The sequence below is a fragment of the Schistocerca nitens genome, chromosome 2, assembly GCF_023898315.1.
Source record: "Schistocerca nitens isolate TAMUIC-IGC-003100 chromosome 2, iqSchNite1.1, whole genome shotgun sequence".
NCBI lineage: Eukaryota > Metazoa > Arthropoda > Insecta > Orthoptera > Acrididae > Schistocerca > Schistocerca nitens.
This window is the reverse complement of record NC_064615.1, coordinates 93,003,005-93,019,899: the sequence shown is the minus strand read 5'-3', so window position 1 is coordinate 93,019,899 and position 16,895 is coordinate 93,003,005. Positions and strand designations below refer to the sequence as shown.

Below are 16,895 nucleotides of genomic sequence, written 5' to 3'. Positions count from 1 at the left end.
GACGCAACGGTCCCGAATCAGCAACCACACATCGTTGCGGAACTACTCGTAAAGAACGCCAAACCAATTTCCAAACACGTAATACCATTTAGAACAGGATCACACAAAAGCCACGGCGATACCACGCCGGCTCCATGTTGCCTCTTGTTAAAGCAGCTAGCTGAATGAAACATATCTTGCCAACACTACTCAGTTTAACAATGGTAATCATCCCACCTGATCATTCAGCAAAATTAACTCTTCTGGTTCTTAGGAGAATAATAAGTGATCAGCAGATCCACTGGACTCCACATGGTGGCGAGATGGTGATGGGTCACGACTGCATCTACGTACTACGAGGCCGACTCAGCTATAATGCACACCACGAGAAACAAGACTGCGTCCATGGACACTGTAAGACTCAGATCGTAGAAACAGCAGCCAGAGAGCGTCACTTTGACAGACAGCGCCGCGGGCGGTCGGTGGCGGAATTTTATAGACCTTTGAAGGCGGGACCAGTCAGCTCCAAGTGCAGCCAGAAGACTTAACTGAAATGCAGTTCGCAACAATGTAGACAATTTTTACCGCAGTAGTTGATCCCGGCAGTGTCATGGCCGAAAAATACCTGTTCAGAACTCAGCTCGATCAAGAACTGTGTCCGTTATGCTTAGTATCGCAAGTAGGGCTATTTTTGTAACTGAATCCTAGGAAAGCGTTTCCGGCCGTGATCTACTGTGATGCGGTTCTGTAAGAGATGCTGAATTTTGTGTGTGATTTGTTACCTTAAAGGTGGAAACTGCAGATGAAGTAATAATATCGATAGCACTCGTTTGAAGACTTTAACCGTATAGAAACTAAAACGAACCGAATCATATTTAAAGACCTGTGCTAATTAGATCTATCACTGATAAATAGGGACTGAAGACTAATGCCAGAAAAGCTATTTAATAGAATTTCTTTCTGATATTTATAGTGAGGATAATCAATGATGTAATTTTGTTTTCGGAAATGCATATCAAATAAATATATACATTGTTCTGAAATCATGACCAGGTATGGCACCTTTGTATGACTCAACAACGCATCATCACGCTGCCGCATTGGTGACACGTGAGCCTATTAATTTTTGATGTTCGGTAGGTGTACGGCTGCGTTCACAACGACGCGCCCAGTTGCTGGTATCTGGTCACGAGCCCAAATTTTGTCTCCGACTCTTCGCATGGATAGACATACGACCAGAATGCTGCCTATTTCGAAATGGAAATTGAAGGGGAAGCCATTCTATTATTCCATCATGTGTTAACATGCAGCTGTAACTGTCCGTGACATATGTTGTGGGGAATTTTATGATTTGTGAAACGCGTAAATGCCTCGTGTCACTGAAGGCCTCTTGGTTTAACGGTTTTCTAACGATTCTCCGGCAGTAAGACATAATTAAGGCTTAAAGTAAAGAAAATTCTCTCATGGTACAAATCGTATCGTATCTGAGTTAACCGCGTCATTGCTAGCGATCACATAACATTCCATAGGAGCTACACCTAGCGATTTAAAATCTTAGTCGTTTTCCTGTTTTACTCCTTGGCTGTTACACATATGAGAACCGTAAGTTATGTCCATTATGTTGTGGTTCAAATCCTTGGCTGATCGGCTCGAAGGATAACGTGATTTGTCCTACGAATGAATGCTATCTCGAAAGCTACTGACTTAGAAGGTATACGCTCACATAATTAAATTCAAGCAGGGAGTTTCGTGCTATACCTCAGATTACAGTACTTTTCGCAATTTACAACAAAATTATTTTCGTTTCTGCTGTGCATCGCCAGATGGGTCACGCAGATTTAGTGGAAGTTATTTTCGCATGCAAATACATTCGTCTCATTCAAAGACGAGAGCACTGCGTGAGCTGGTGAAGATTTGGAAGGAAATCTAGAGGGACAGTTTCTGGTTGTAGCCTATGGAACAAAGAAGCAGCAGTTAGTGAGAACCCCCAACATGAAGTAGCTGAGGAGCGGAAACCTGACATGATGAACATGTGAAAGGATTTGTAGTCACGCATGAGCTCTTACTGTCCTAAGCCCAAGAACTCCACAATGTGAACAACATGTTGAGCAAGAACTTCTAAGAAACAAAAAGCAAAGGTAAGGAAGGCAGAACCGATATGCTGGTGAAGGAGGAGCAACCCGGACCATGTGCTCTGAGTGAGGACAGGAAACAAACCCAGTTTCGCGTTTAAGGTTCTGAGGAGTTATAGCCAAACACTAAATCTGGATGTGGCGAAACAACCAGGTAACCCGCAACTATCGTAACGTGGTGAAGCTGTGAACTGCCTCCCGTGTGAAGTATTTTTACCCCAGACATTTTAAGATCCTAGAGCATATTGCAACTATAGCTAAACTAATTTAAGCAACATTGCTATTAGACATTGGAACATACTGCCACCATGTAATTGACGTAATTTTATTAAGCCTGCTCGCAGGTCCACTAATACAGAATAATAGGATGACGTTGACGGAGGCCACAGGGTGAGTCTTCACTGTGGTTTCTTCACCTATCTAAAACGTAGGAAAAGAGCAAGATTTTTTGTGCCTATTATATACGAGAAAGTTGACATATCAATAGGATGCCCAAGAAATTGAATATTTTATCATGAGATGCCTGTGGGTTTATTAAGTTGTGTTAGAAGTGATAGAAAACTCAATGAATAGTGACCCATACCTAGTAAGTATGAAATGGACAGGTGAATCACGCTGAACGTCAGCTGATAGTGCGGGTGTATATGTTTTATGCGTCAAATTGTGTGACCATCATCTTGTTAGTAAGGTATAGTGTGATTAAATATGCAGTCGAACATCTCTATGGTCAGCACACGAAGTGAAACATTACATCTACAAACCAGCTGGGTAGTTGCTAACAGTTGGATTCAAACAAACCTTCTCACAGGTATCACCAGCGCATTGCAAATGGGCCCTCTTCTACACAACACCCAGGGCCAACTTACGAAAGCCGTTTCCTACAGAGCGCGCTGATCAATGGAGAAGAACTCACTCGCTTACAGAACATTGCAGGATATGAAAAAGCCTATGGCGCCATCCGTCAAACGAGCACTGCTTGTAACATGGTGGCAACGACGTTCAACGTTTTGTGACGTATACAGCGTGAAAGATAACGTGGTTAAAGTTAATATCAAATGGGCGTTTACCATACGAAGGAATTGTATCAGTAAGAAAAGCTCCATAAGGGTATCAGACTATGAGTGTCCTTATCCAAAAGAAGATAATGCGTTAAGTATACCTACTTCCCTAGAGGTCAAGCTATTTCAAGTGGCAAAAAAAAGAGCCATCAGTACTGCACAGACAACCTGCAGTCCACAGTCGTTCTCAGTAACGGTTGCTTGAAAATGCACGCATCCCGTCCCCTCACGAATTCTGATATTTCAAAGGAAGAGAGCGTAACCTAAATTGAGGAACAACAGTGATACTGCTAGTTTTAGCGCTACGTGTGATCGTTTTTGCAGCTTGCTAAAATCAGTTTCTCTGTTGATGAAATGAGCGACTTCAATACAACATACATTCACAGCACTGCTCCTTGCTGAAAGAAGCGGTGGTGGAGAACCAAGTTGTGACGTTGCAACTGATGAATACATTTAGCAGTGAAAAATCTTTATAGGTAAATTGGTGAAAGTTAAGAAACATTCCTGTCAGCAACAGTAAACATGTGAGAGAGGACAATGTCAATTTGGACGTGTGGCTAATGGAGCAGCACATGTATTCTTCGAATAACGCCCGACAGCAATTAGCGTCAACCGCCAGCACCCAAAACCTGAGGTAGCAGACACCTCAATATGTGTATGCAATCCCAGAGATGGATCAGTTATTACCCCACTACACCCAAGCACTGGATATGTTGTGTATAAGGTGTCGACTATGGTCATACCAAAGGTGGAAGAGGATCTGCCAGCAATGCCTATGGTGGAATTGGAGTCACTGTCCTGTGACGTAAACGAGGACAGGAAACAAAGATTCGTGAAGCAAGGTTTTTAGGAGCTAAGACCATTACGAATCCTGAATGTTGCAAGAAGCCCGGAGTAGCATTAACTGTCACTACCCCGCCACATTGACCTACATGGTGATGCCGTAATTGTCCTCTCTTTTTAGTATTATGACGGCATACACAAAGGATTTGTAGTGAATGTTTTGACTGTCACCAAACATCTTTTGAGAAGTATACACCAGCACAAAAATATATTCTGATGGAAAACTGAAAGCTCCAGACTTTCAACTTGAGCTTCTGGCTGTATTTGCGAATATTACACCCTCTGTTCCCTCAAATGAGGAAACAGTAAAAATGCACAACAATAATCACCAGCATGGAGGTTGAAAGCAGCATCACATGCCGTCATCTTTTGATTCACACCAGTTACTGGCATCAGAGCAGTTAGCAATAGATCTTTTCTAAGAAGATCATACGCTTGGTGGGCTTGCCTAGCAATGTTTTTTAATACTATGAATAAACCACCATGAACCCAAGGACATTGTTAGTATCCACCATCATCCCACGATTCGAAACCAGGTGATTACTATATTGGATCATACTGGCAGGGAGAGAATATCTGGATTGAATCTTGCTTTCAGCAGATAAAATCGAATTCGAAGATAATTGCGGCCGCTGCGTACCAGAAGTTCCAGGAAATGTTAGGCTCCCACGAAAATTAGCTAGTTCCACAATCATCTGATTCTGAATAAGAGGCTTTTTCTTCATGTAAGTTGCGTTTACGAGTGTCAGAACTCAGAAGATACGCACACGATCGAAGTAGGAAATAAAAAGAGGAAAGACGCGAAACATCAGCTGACAGAATGGGTAGGAGACCATGTACATTACAGTTTGAGGCATAAATAACTTAAATATGTGAGGTCAGTGAGACGTGATGATTTCGTGAAGTACCAACCTAACCACCCACATCGTCTCCAGGCATTAGGAAGCAGAGAACAATTCACGTCCAAGGCTTCAAGCTACCAGTTAACAGCCGAATTCAGACAAACCTTCTCATAGGTATCATCAATGGACCATGGAATTCCCCAAAAGAGAATGTCATGCCACCAGGAGACACCAATTCCTGCAAAGGGCAATGGAGAATACACTAGTCACCAGAGGAATACCGCAGAAAAGCAATAAGTTGGTTGGTTGGATTAAAGGGACCAGACTGCGATGGTCATCGGTCCCTTTTTCCAAAAAATTACAACCGCCCAAAGAGAATAAAAAACGAACAGCAGGAAAGACGTCAGACGACACAGGACGAGAAAGACTCAGACAGAGATCAGACAAAACAAATTAAAACACACAGAGTGTGACGGTGATTGGCCGACCATAGAGAAAAAAAAGAGGAAAATCCAACCACCACGAACACATTAAATACTCAGTTTAAAATCAGAGGCTAAAAGCCAGAATCAACACTAAAAAACTCAGATTAAACTATAAAAACCCCCTGCCCGAATAAAACGCAAAACTAAGTCCACCATGGCAGAGTCATCTAGTAAAAGGTCAGGGAGCGTATCAGGCAGCGCAAATGTCTGCCTGAGCACAGTTAAAAGCGGACAAGTTAATAAAATGTGCACCACCGTCAAACCCGCCCCACAGCGACAGAGGCGGGTCCTCACGACGCAATAAGTAACTGTGAGACAGTCGGGTGTGGCCAATGCGGAGCCGACGAAGAACAACTGAATATCTGCGAGTGGCTCGCATGGATGACTGCCACACACGCGTCGTCGCCTTGAGAGAACGGAGTATGTTTGGCGTGGGCAGATTGCGCCATTCAGTGTCCCAAAGCGAGAGAACTTCGCGGCGGAAGACTGCCCGCAAATCAGTCTCCGGGAGGCCAATGTCCAGGGTGGGTTCAGTGGTGGCCTGTTTGGCCAGGCGGTCAACACGTTCATTGCCCGGGATACCGACGTGACCGGGGGTCCACACAAAGACCACAGAGCGGCCGCAACGCGCAAGAGTATGCAGAGACTCATGGATAGCCATCACCAGACGAGAACGAGGAAAACACTGGTCGAGAGCTCGTAAACCGCTCAGGGAATCGCTACAGATAACGAAGGACTCACCTGAGCAGGAGCGGATATGCTCTAGGGCACGAAAGATGGCGAACAGCTCAGTAGTATAAACGCTGCAGCCATCCGGCAAGGAACGTTGTTCGGAATGGTCCCCTAGAGTTAGCGCATACCCGACACGACCAGCAACCATCGAAACGTCAGTGTAAACAATTCCATAGCCCTGATACGTGGCCAGGATCGAATAAAAAAAGGCGGAGGAAGGCCTCTGGAGGGACTGAGTCCTTCGAGCCCCGTGCCAAGTCGAGCCGAAGGCAAGGGCGAGGAACACACCACGGGGGTGTACGCAGAGGTGCCCAGAAAAGGAGGTGGAACAGGGAAAAACCCAAGCCCGGAGAGAAGCTCCTTGACACGTACGGCGATCGGACAACCCGACCTGGGCCGACGGTCTGGCAGATGGACGACGGACTGCGGACTGCGGCAACAGGACACGGTAATTTGGATGCCCATGCAAGCTAAAGCCATGGGCAGCATAAGCAGCCAGTAATTGTTGGCGTCGTAAGCGCAGTGGAGGGACACCTGCCTCCACTAGTAGGCTGTCCACAGGGCTGGTGTGGAAAGCACCAGTGGCAAGGCGTATCCCGCTATGGAGGATTGGGTCCAGCACACGCAACGCAGATGGGGAAGCTGAGCCATAAGCCAGGCTCCCATAAACTAGACGAGACTGGATTAACGCCTGGTAGAGCCGGAACAGGGTAGATCGGTCAGCGCACCAGCGGGTGTGGCTCAAACATCGCCGAGCATTGAGATGCCGCCAACACGCCTGTTTGAACTGCCGGATACTTTTTTTTTTGTTTTTTGTGGTTTTGAGGCGCACAACTTCAACGGCCATTAGCGCCCAGACTACGTGAGGAATGCACCGCGAGTCAAGTTTAAAACAGCAACGAAACGGAAAACACGATAAAAGACAGACTGACAGGCATAGGATTAAAAAAGGAAAACAGCAGAATCAAATGTCCTTTGAGAGGGTTGTCAAATTGATAAAATGAAGAACGCGACCAGCTGCTCGTGGGTCACCCGCTAAAATGGCTTCTACAGTACATGGCAGACCAAGATCGAGACGCAGGGTGTTAAAATCCGGACACGACGTTAAATTGTGGCGGACCGTCAGCAATTGCCCACATGGGCAAAACGGCGCCGGCGCAGCCGTCAGCAGATGGCGATGGCTGAACCGGCAGTGGCCAATTCGCAACCGGGCCAAAACTACCTCCTCCCGCCGAGAAGGGCGTGAGGAGGACGTCCAAGCCACGGGAAGAGCTTTCAAGGCCCGAAGCTTGTTGTCTGGAAGTGCAGCCCAATCGGCATGCCACTGCGATAAAATGCGCCGACAAATGATCCCGCTACAATCTGACTAAGGGACACAACAAGAAGCTGTCCGAGGCTGGAGGACCGCAGCCTTGGCCGCGGCATCTGCAGCTTCGTTCCCAGGGATACCGACATGGCCAGGAACCCACATAAAGCTAACCGGAGAACCGACGTCCACCAGCTGCTGAAGAGAGCGTTGGATCCGGTGCACGAAAGGGTGAACCGGATACGGATCACTGAGGCTCTGGATGGCGCTCAGGGAATCTGAGCAGATGACACAAGCAGAATGTCGATGGCGGCAGATGTAAAGAACAGCCTTGTAGAGGGCAAAGAGCTCAGCTGTGAAGATCGAACAATGGCCATGGAGCCGGTATTGGAAACTTTGTGCCCCGACAATAAAAGAACACCCGACCCCGTCATTGGTCTTAGAGCCATCCGTATAAATGAAGGTCATATTAATGAACTTCGAACGAAGTTCGACAAAACTGGAGTGGTAGACCGTACCGGGGGTAACCTCGTTTGGGAGCGAGCTGAGGTCAAGGTGAACGCGAACCTGAGCCTGGAGCCAAGGTGACGTGTGGCACTCGCCCACTCGAAAGGTTGCAGGGAGTGAAAAATTAAGGTGTTGAAGGAGGCGACGAAAGCGAACTCCAGGGGGTAGCAGGGCAGAGACATACAACCCGTATTGACGGTCGAGAGAGTCGTCGAAAAAGGAACGATAAGACGGGTGGTCGGGCATTGCCAGTAGCCGACAGGCATACTGACAAAGCAGTATATCGCGCCGGTAGGTGAGTGGCAATTCGCCAGCGTCAGCATGAAGACTCTCTACGGGACTAGTATAAAACGCTCCGATCGCAAGTCGTAAACCCCGATGTTGTATGGAGTTGAGGCGGCGTAAGATGGATGGCCGTGCAGAGGAGTATACGAAGCTCCCATGATCCAGCTTGGAGCGGACGATCGACCGATATAGGCGAAGTAGGACGGTTCGATCCGCTCCCCACGACATACCACTGAGAACACGGAGGACATTTACTGAACGGGTACAACGGGCAGCTAAATATGACATGTGGAGACCAACTAAGTTTCCTGTCAAATGTAAGACCTAAAAATTTTGATGTCTCCAGGAAAGGGAGGGCAACGGGACCGAGTCGTAAGGACGGTGGGAGAAACTCTTTGTAGCGCCAGAAGTTAATACAGACCGTCTTCTCGGCAGAAAAACGGAAGCCATTGGCGACACTCCAGGAGTAAAGACGGTCAAGAGAACGCTGAAGACAGCGCTCCAGGAAACACGTACGCTGAGCTCTGCAATAGATGGTAAAATCGTCCACGAAAAGGGAGCCTGATACATCAGCTGGGAGGCAATCCATTATTGGATTGATCGCTATGGCGAAGAGAGCGACGCTCAAAACTGAGCCCTGTGGTATCCCATTCTCCTGGCGAAAGGTGTCGGACAGGACAGAACCCACACGTACCCTGAACTGTCGATCCATTAAAAACGAAAGAATAAAAAGAGGGAGGCGACCGCGAAGACCCCATGTATGCATGGTGCGGAGAATGCCCGCCCTCCAACAGGTGTCGTAAGCCTTCTCCAAATCAAAGAACACAGCCGCGGTCGGGCGCTTCCGCAAGAAGTTATTCATAATGAAGGTCGACAAGGTAACCAGATGGTCAACAGCAGACCGGCGCCTACGAAATCCACATTGTACATTGGTAAGTAGGCGTCGAGACTCGAGCAGCCAAACCAATCTAGAGTTAACCATTCGCTCCATCGCTTTACAGACACAGCTGGTAAGCGAGATGGGTCGATAACTGGAGGGCAAGTGCTTGTCCTTCCCCGGCTTAGGAATCGGGACAACAATAGACTCGCGCCAGCATGCGGGAACATGTCCCTCAATCCAGATGCGATTGTAAGTACGAAGAAGAAAACCTTTACCCGCAGGAGAAAGGTTCTTCAGCATCTGAATATGAATAGAATCAGGCCCTGGAGCGGAGGACCGTGATCGGCCAAGTGCGGTTTCGAGTTCCCGCATGGTGAATGGGGCATTATAACTTTCACGATTCGAGGAGCGGAAGTTAGGTGGCCTAGCCTCCTCTGCCTGTTTGCGGGGGAGGAAGGCAGGGTGGTAATGAGCGGAGCTCGAAACCTCTGCGAAAAAGCGGCCGAAGGCATTGGAGACAGCCTCAGGGGCCACAAGGACGTCATTCGCGACCGTCAAGCCAGAAACTGGTGAGTGGACCTTAGTGCCAGATAGCCGGCGCAGGCTACCCCAGACAACAGAAGAAGGAGTAAAACTGTTGAAGGTGCTTGTGAAAGCAGCCCAGCTGGCTTTCTTGCTTTCTTTAATTATACGACGACACTGTGCACGTAATCGTTTATAATTGACACAATTCGCCACTGTAGGGTGGCGTTTAGAGGCACGTAAAGCACGTCGACGATCACGTAGAGCGTCTCTACATGCTGCGGTCCACCAGGGGACCGGTACGCGACGTGGAGAAGAAGTAGGGTGAGGGATGGAATATTCAGCAGCAGAGAGAATGACTTCCGTGAGGTGTGCGACCTGACTATCGCAGCTTGGGAATGTTTGATCCTGAAAGGTCGCCCTTGAAGAGAAGAGCCCCCAGTCTGCTTTGGAGATGTTCCAACTAGATGAGCACGGAGAGGGGGGTATGCTGCAGGAGATGGATAACACACGGGAAGTGGTCGCTCGAATATGTATCAGAAAGAGCATACCACTCGAACCAACGTGCAAGTTGGGGAGTACATATAGAGAGATCTAAATGGGAATAGGTGTGAGATGTATCCGAAAGAAAAGTAGGGGCGCCAGTATTGAAGCAGACGAGATTGAGCTGGTTGAAAAGGTCTGCTAACAGGGAGCCCCTCGGGCAGGATGCTGGAGAGCCCCAAAGGTAATGGCGGGCATTGAAGTCTCCACTTAACAAAAATGGTGCAGGTAGCTGAGCAACAAGTTGCATCATGTCTGCCCTGGTAACGGCAGACGACGATGGAGTGTAAACGGTACAAATGGAAAATGTAAAAGTGGGGAGAGTAATGCGGATGGCAACTGCCTGCAGGCCGGTGTGCAACGTGATGGGATCGTAGTAAATATCATCCCGGACCAGCAACATAACCCCTCCATGAGCTGGGATACCTACCACAGGGGGTAGGTCAAAACGCACAGAGGTGTAGTGTGCCAAGGCAATTTGATCGCATGGGCGTAGCTTCGTTTCCTGGAGGGCTACGACGAGCGGACGGTGCAAGCGGAGCAGCAGCTTCAAGTCCTCTCGGTTGGAGCGAATGCTGCGAATATTCCAGTGAATAAGTGCCATCGTAAGAAAAAAGGAAGATGAAAGAAGGGGTCACCTCGAAGGCCGCTGAGGGCCTGGCTTCGAGCGAGCACTGCCGCCGCTATCAGTAGGCGGACAGTCAGCGTCCATTGGGTCTATAGGTTCATCGGCCATCTTGGGAAGATGGCCGGGAGGGGGAGCTTCCTCCGCCGGTGAACGGCCAGATGTTCGGCTACCAGCGGTGCGGCCAGGCGAAAGGGATGACGGCCTGGGGCGGCAACCGCTGGGTGGCGCAGGAGAGGAAATGCGCCGTGGCGGAGAAGGAGAACTGTGCTTCCTATTAGCCTTCTTGGATGGTCGTTTGGTGGAAGTACCGGACGAAGGCTGGGAGGTCGAGGTACGTAGGAAGTCTGCACGGGACGGTTCCTTCTTGAAGGCCCGTGCATCTGACTTCTGGGTCTTCGTCTTAGCAGAAGCTGATGAAGGGGCTGGTGTCTGTGGGGTGATGGGACGAAGAGGAGACGTCGACCTCGCGATCTTAGCACTGGCCGAACGGACGACCGTGGTGCTGAAGGTCAGATCGCAGGTCTGGGTTGCCACCTCCCTGGTAGTCCGAGGAGAGGCGAGGACAGTACTGTATTTCCCCGCTGGGAGCAGCGTGGGCTTCCTACTAGCCAATAGCTTGCGAGCAGCCGAGGTGGACACTTTCTCTTTGACCCGAATTTCCTGGATACAGCGTTCTTCCTTATAGACAGGACAGTCGCGGGAGGATGCAGCATGGTCACCCTGACAGTTCACACAACGAGGAGACGGAGGTGGACAGTCACCCTCATGGGCATCCCTGCCACAAGTGACACATTTAGCCGCATTGGAACCAGATTGGCGAGTGTGATTGAAACGCTGGCACTGGTAGCAGCGCGTAGGTGTCGGGACATAGGGGCGAACAGAAATAACCTCGTAGCCCGCTTTGATGCGCGATGGCAGCTGAACACTATCGAAGGTCAAAAAAAGTGTCCGGGTCGGTACAAGGTCATTGTTGACCTTTTTCATGACCCTATGGACAGCCGTCACGCCCTGCTCAGCGAGGAAAGATTGAATCTCCTCGTCAGTCAAACCGTCGAGGGATCTAGTGTAGACCACACCACGAGACGAATTCAAAGTTCGGTGAGCCTCCACCCGGACAGGGAATGTGTACAGGAGTGTGGCCCGAAGCAGTTTTTGTGCCTGAAAGGCGCTCTCAGTTTCGAGTAATAAGGTACCGTTACGCAACCTGGTACAGGATTTGACAGATCCGGCTATGGCATCGACGCCCTTCTGGATAACGAAAGGGTTGACAGAGGAAAAATCCTTTCCGTCCTCAGATCGAGAACGACGAGGAACTGTGGGGGCAGGCGGTAGTAGTTTTGTCACTGGTAGCTGGTCACGTTTTCGTTTTTGAGCAGAAGTCGAGAGAGATGGAGTGAAATCCATTGCGGAGAAATCCCCCATGATTGCCAGCGTCTCCGATGGCGCGCTCCTTCCTTGTGGGGACCCTCTCAGAGGGCACTCCCGCCTTAGGTGAATGTTTACACCTCAGGTCACACCTCCCGAGAAACAGACGGAGGGACCAGTCGGCATGGTCAGAAGGTATCAGCTCAGGCAATCACCCCTCCCCGGGCCTGGCCTTTACCAGGGGGTACGCGCGTGCCTTACATGTCTACCCAGGGCGGGGAATTACGCGTTACCCCGTCACCGACTACGCGTGCGAACGCGTGGGTCGGCCTTCAGGCACGCACAGGGAGGAAGGAAGAAGAGGGAAAATGAAAGAGAGAAAGAGAGAGAGAGAGAGAGAGAGAGAGAGGACAGACTGTCTCAAACGCCGAGGCGGAGACTAGAGAAGGCAAGGAGAAGAAGGCAATGAGAAGGCAAGGAGAAGAAGGCAATGAGAAGGCAAGGAGATTTTGCAGGGGAAAGAGTAAGGAAGACAGTGAGGTGGAGAAGAGCAAAGAAAGGAACCAACCAAAGGAAGGCAAAAACGAGAAGTGAAAAAGCAAAATGACCGCAAATAGAGGTCGTGGAACCGTCCGTCTCCGGACGCAGGCGCTAACTACCCCCTTGAGGGGGAGGGACTCCTTTTAGTCGCCTCTTACGACAGGCAGGAATACCTCGGGCCTATTCTAATCCCCGGACCCGCAGGGGGGGCTGCCGTATATGAGGCAGCCAAGTCAACCGGGCATCGAAAACCACCCCCAAAAACCTGTGTGATTCCTTCACTGAAAGAAGTTCGCCGTTAAGAGAAGGCTGCGGCTTCGGGTGGACAGTACGTCGCCGGCAAAAATGCATAACGCAGGTCTTGGCTGCCGAAAACTGGAACCCATGAGCTACAGCCCAAAACTGCACCTTGCGGATAGCGCCCTGTAGCTGATGTTCAACAGCTGCAATGACAGTAGAGCTGTAGTAAAGGCAGAAGTCATCAGCACACAGGGAAGCGGAGACTGAATTTCCCACGGCCGCAGCGAGCCCGTTAATGGCTATTAAAAACAGGCAGACACTTAAAACAGAACCCAGGGGCACACCGGTCTCCTGGACGTGGGAGGAACTATATGAGGCTGCGACTTGCATGCGGAAGGTACGATACGACTGAAAATTACGGATAAAGATCGGCAGAGGGCCCCGAACACCCCATCCATGAAGCGTAAAAAGGATGTGATGACGCCATGTCGTATCGTACGCCTTCCGCATGTCGAAAAAGACAGCGACCAGGTGCTGACGGCGGGAAAAGGCAGTACGGATGGCCGACTGCAGGCTCACCAGATTGTCGGTGACGGAGCGGCCTTTACTGAACCCACCCTGAGATGAAGCCAGAAGGCCCCGAGACCCCAATACCCAATTTAAACGCCGGCTCACCATCCGTTCGAGAAGCTTGCGAAGAACGTTGGTGAGGCTAATGGGACGATAGCTGTCCACCTCCAGAGGGTTCCTTCCATGTCTCAAAACTGGGATGACAATGCTGTCTCGCCATTGCGACGGAAACTCCCTCTCGACCCAAAGACGGTTGTAAAGATCGAGGTAGCGTCGCTGGCAGTCCACTGAAAGGTGTTTCAGCATCTGACAGTGGTATCAGGGCAAGCGGCTAGGGCACTGCGAAATTCCCACTCACTGAATGGAGCATTGTAAGATTCTGGGTGGTGGGTGCGAAACGAAAGGCTCCGACGTTCCATCCGCTCTTTAATGGAGCGGAAGGCCTTACGGTAATTCGCAGAAACGGAACTCATAGCAAAATGCTCTGCCAAGCGGTTTGCAATGACGTCGGAGTCAGTACAAACTGCGCCATTCAGTGAGAGCGCAAGGACGCTGACAGGGGTCCGATAGCCGTAGACGCGTCGAATATTGGCCCAGACCTGCGATGGAGTGAGATGGAGGCCAATGGTGTACACATACCGCTCCCAGCACTCCTCCTTGCCTTGGCGGATAAGGAGGCGGGCCCACGCACGCAGCCGTTTGAAGGCGATAAGGTGGTCTATGGATGGATGTCGCTTGTGACGCTGGAGCGCCCGCCGGCGATCTTTAATCGCTTCAGCGATCTCAGGCGACCACCAAGGCGCAGCCCTCCGCCGAGGGGACCCAGAAGGACGGGTTGGTTGGTTTGGGGGATCAAAGGGACCAGACTGCTACGGTCATCGGTCCCATTTTCCAAAGACAAAGAACACCCACAGAGAATAAAAACGAGGAACAGAATAGAACACAGACGAAACAGAACAAGAGAAACTCAGACAAACACAAGACAAAACGAACTAAAACCACACAGAGTGTGACGGTGGTTGGCCGACCATAGAAATAAAAAAGGAAAATTCAACCACTTAAAACACATTAAAAAAATCAGTTTAAAATCATAGGCCAAAGGCCAGAATCAACACAAAACAATAAAATAAAACAAAAACACTCAGACTAAATGATAAAATCCCCCTGCCCGAATAAAACGTAAAACTAAGTCAGCCATAGTGGAGTCGTCTGTTAAAAGGGCAGGGAGCGTATCAGGCAGCGCAAATGTCTGCCTGACCACAGCTAAAAGGGGGCAGGCCATCAAAATGTGGGCCACTGTCAAAGCAGCCCCACATCGACATAGAGGAGGGTTCTCCCGGCGCAGTAAATAACTGTGTGTCAGCCGGGAGTGGCCAATGCGGAGCCGGCAGAGAACTACTGAGTCCCTGCGAGTGGCTCGCAGGGATGACCGCCACACAGCCGTCGTCTCCTTGACATCACGGAGTTTATTGCGCGTTGTCAGTTCGCGCCATTCATCGTCCCATAGCGCCAAGATTTTGCGGCGGAAGACTGCCCGCAAATCAGTCTCTGGGAGGCCAACGTCCAGAGATGGCTTACTGGTGGCCTCTTTCGCCAGGCGGTCAACATGTTCGTTACCCGGGATACCGACATGACCGGGGGTCCACACAAAGACCACAGAGCGGCCGCTACGGGCAAGAGTATGCAGAGACTCATGGATAGCCAGCACCAGACGAGAACGAGGAAAAACACTGGTCGAGAGCTCGTAAACCGCCCAGGGAATCGCTACAGATAACGAAGGACTCACCTGAGCAGGAGCGGATATGCTCTAGGGCACGAAAGATGGCGACCAGCTCAGCAGTGTAAACGCTGCAGCCATCCGGCAAGGAACGTTGTACGGAATGGTCCCCTAGAGTTAGCGCATAACCGACTCGACCAGCAACCATCGAGCCGTCGGTGTAAACAATGCCAGAGCCCTGATACGTGGCCAGGATGGAATAAAAGCGGCGGCGTAAGGCCTCTGGAGGGACTGAGTCCTTCGAGCCCTGTGCCAAGTCGAGCCGAAGGCAAAGGCGAGGAACACACCATGGGTGTGTACGCAAAGTGGCCCGGAAAGGAGGTGGAACAGTGAAAACCCGAAGCCCAGAGAGAAGCTCTTTGACGCGGACCGCTATTGTACAACCAGACTGGGGCCGACGTTCCGGCAGACGGACGACCGATCGCGGGAACAGGAGACGATAGTTAGGATGCCCGGGCGAGCTTAGAACATGGGCAGTATAAGCGGCCAGCAAACGTTGGCGTCGGAACCGCAGTGGAGGTACACCTGCCTCCACTAGTACGCTGTCCACAGGGCTGGTGCGGAAAGCACCAGTGGCAAGGCGTATCCCGCTGTGGAGAATTGGGTCCAGCACCTGTAACGCAGATGGGGATGCTGAGCCATAAGCCAGGCTCCCATAATCCAGGCGGGACTGGATGAGCGCCTGGTAGAGCCGTAACAGGGTAGAGTGGTCGGCGCCCCAGCGGGTGTGGCTCAAACAGCGCAGAGCATTGAGATGCCGCCAACATGCCTGTTTAAGCTGCCGGATATGAGGCAGCCAAGTCAACCGGGCATCGAAAACCACCCCCAAAAACCTGTGGGTCTCCACCACAGCAAGGAGTTCGTCGGCAAGATAAAGCTGCGGCTCAGGATGGACTGTTCGGCGCCGGCAGAAATGCATAACGCGGGTCTTGGCTGCCGAAAACTGAAACCCATGCGCTACAGCCCAAGACTGCGCCTTGCGGATAGCGCCCTGTAGCTGACGTTCAACCGCTGCAATGCCAGTAGAGCTGTAATAAAGGCAGAAGTCGTCAGCATACAGGGAAGCGGAGACAGTATTTCCCACGGCCGCAGCAAGCCCGTTAATGGCTATTAAAAACAGACAGACACTTAAAACAGAACCCTGTGGCACACCGTTCTCCTGGACGTGGGAGGAACTATACGAGGCCGCAACTTGCACGCGGAAGGTACGACACGACAGAAAATTGCGGATAAAAATCGGTAAAGGACCACGGAGACCCCATCCATGAAGCGTAGAAAGGATGTGATGACGCCATGTCGTATCGTACGCCTTCCGCTTGTCGAAAAAGACAGCGACCAGGTGCTGACGGCGGGCAAAGGCAGTACGGATGGCCGACTCCAGGCTCACCAGATTGTCGGTGGCGGAGCGGCCTTTACGGAACCCACCCTGAGACGGAGCAAGAAGGCCCCGAGACACCAGTACCCAATGCAAGCGCCGGCTCACCATCCGTTCAAGCAACTTGCAAAGAACGTTGGTGAGGCTAATGGGACGGTAGCTGTCCACCTCCAGAGGGTTCTTTCCAGGTTTCAAAACGGGGATGACAACGCCTTCCCGCCATTGCGACGGAAACTCCCCCTCGACCCAAAGACGGTTGTAAAGATCGAGAAGGCGCCGCTGGCAG

General features: G+C 50.6%; 1 protein-coding gene across 1 annotated transcript in view; it reads left to right on the top strand.

Moving 5' to 3' along the window:
* The first annotated feature begins 200 nt into the window (after positions 1 to 200).
* The window catches only part of LOC126234850 (loricrin-like), a 113,059-nt gene continuing 96,364 nt past the window's right edge, over positions 201 to 16,895 (top strand). The window contains exon 1 of the mRNA XM_049943592.1: positions 201 to 393. Within this exon, the coding sequence (XP_049799549.1) occupies positions 201 to 393 (193 nt within the window). The remainder of the gene's footprint in view (positions 394 to 16,895) is intronic.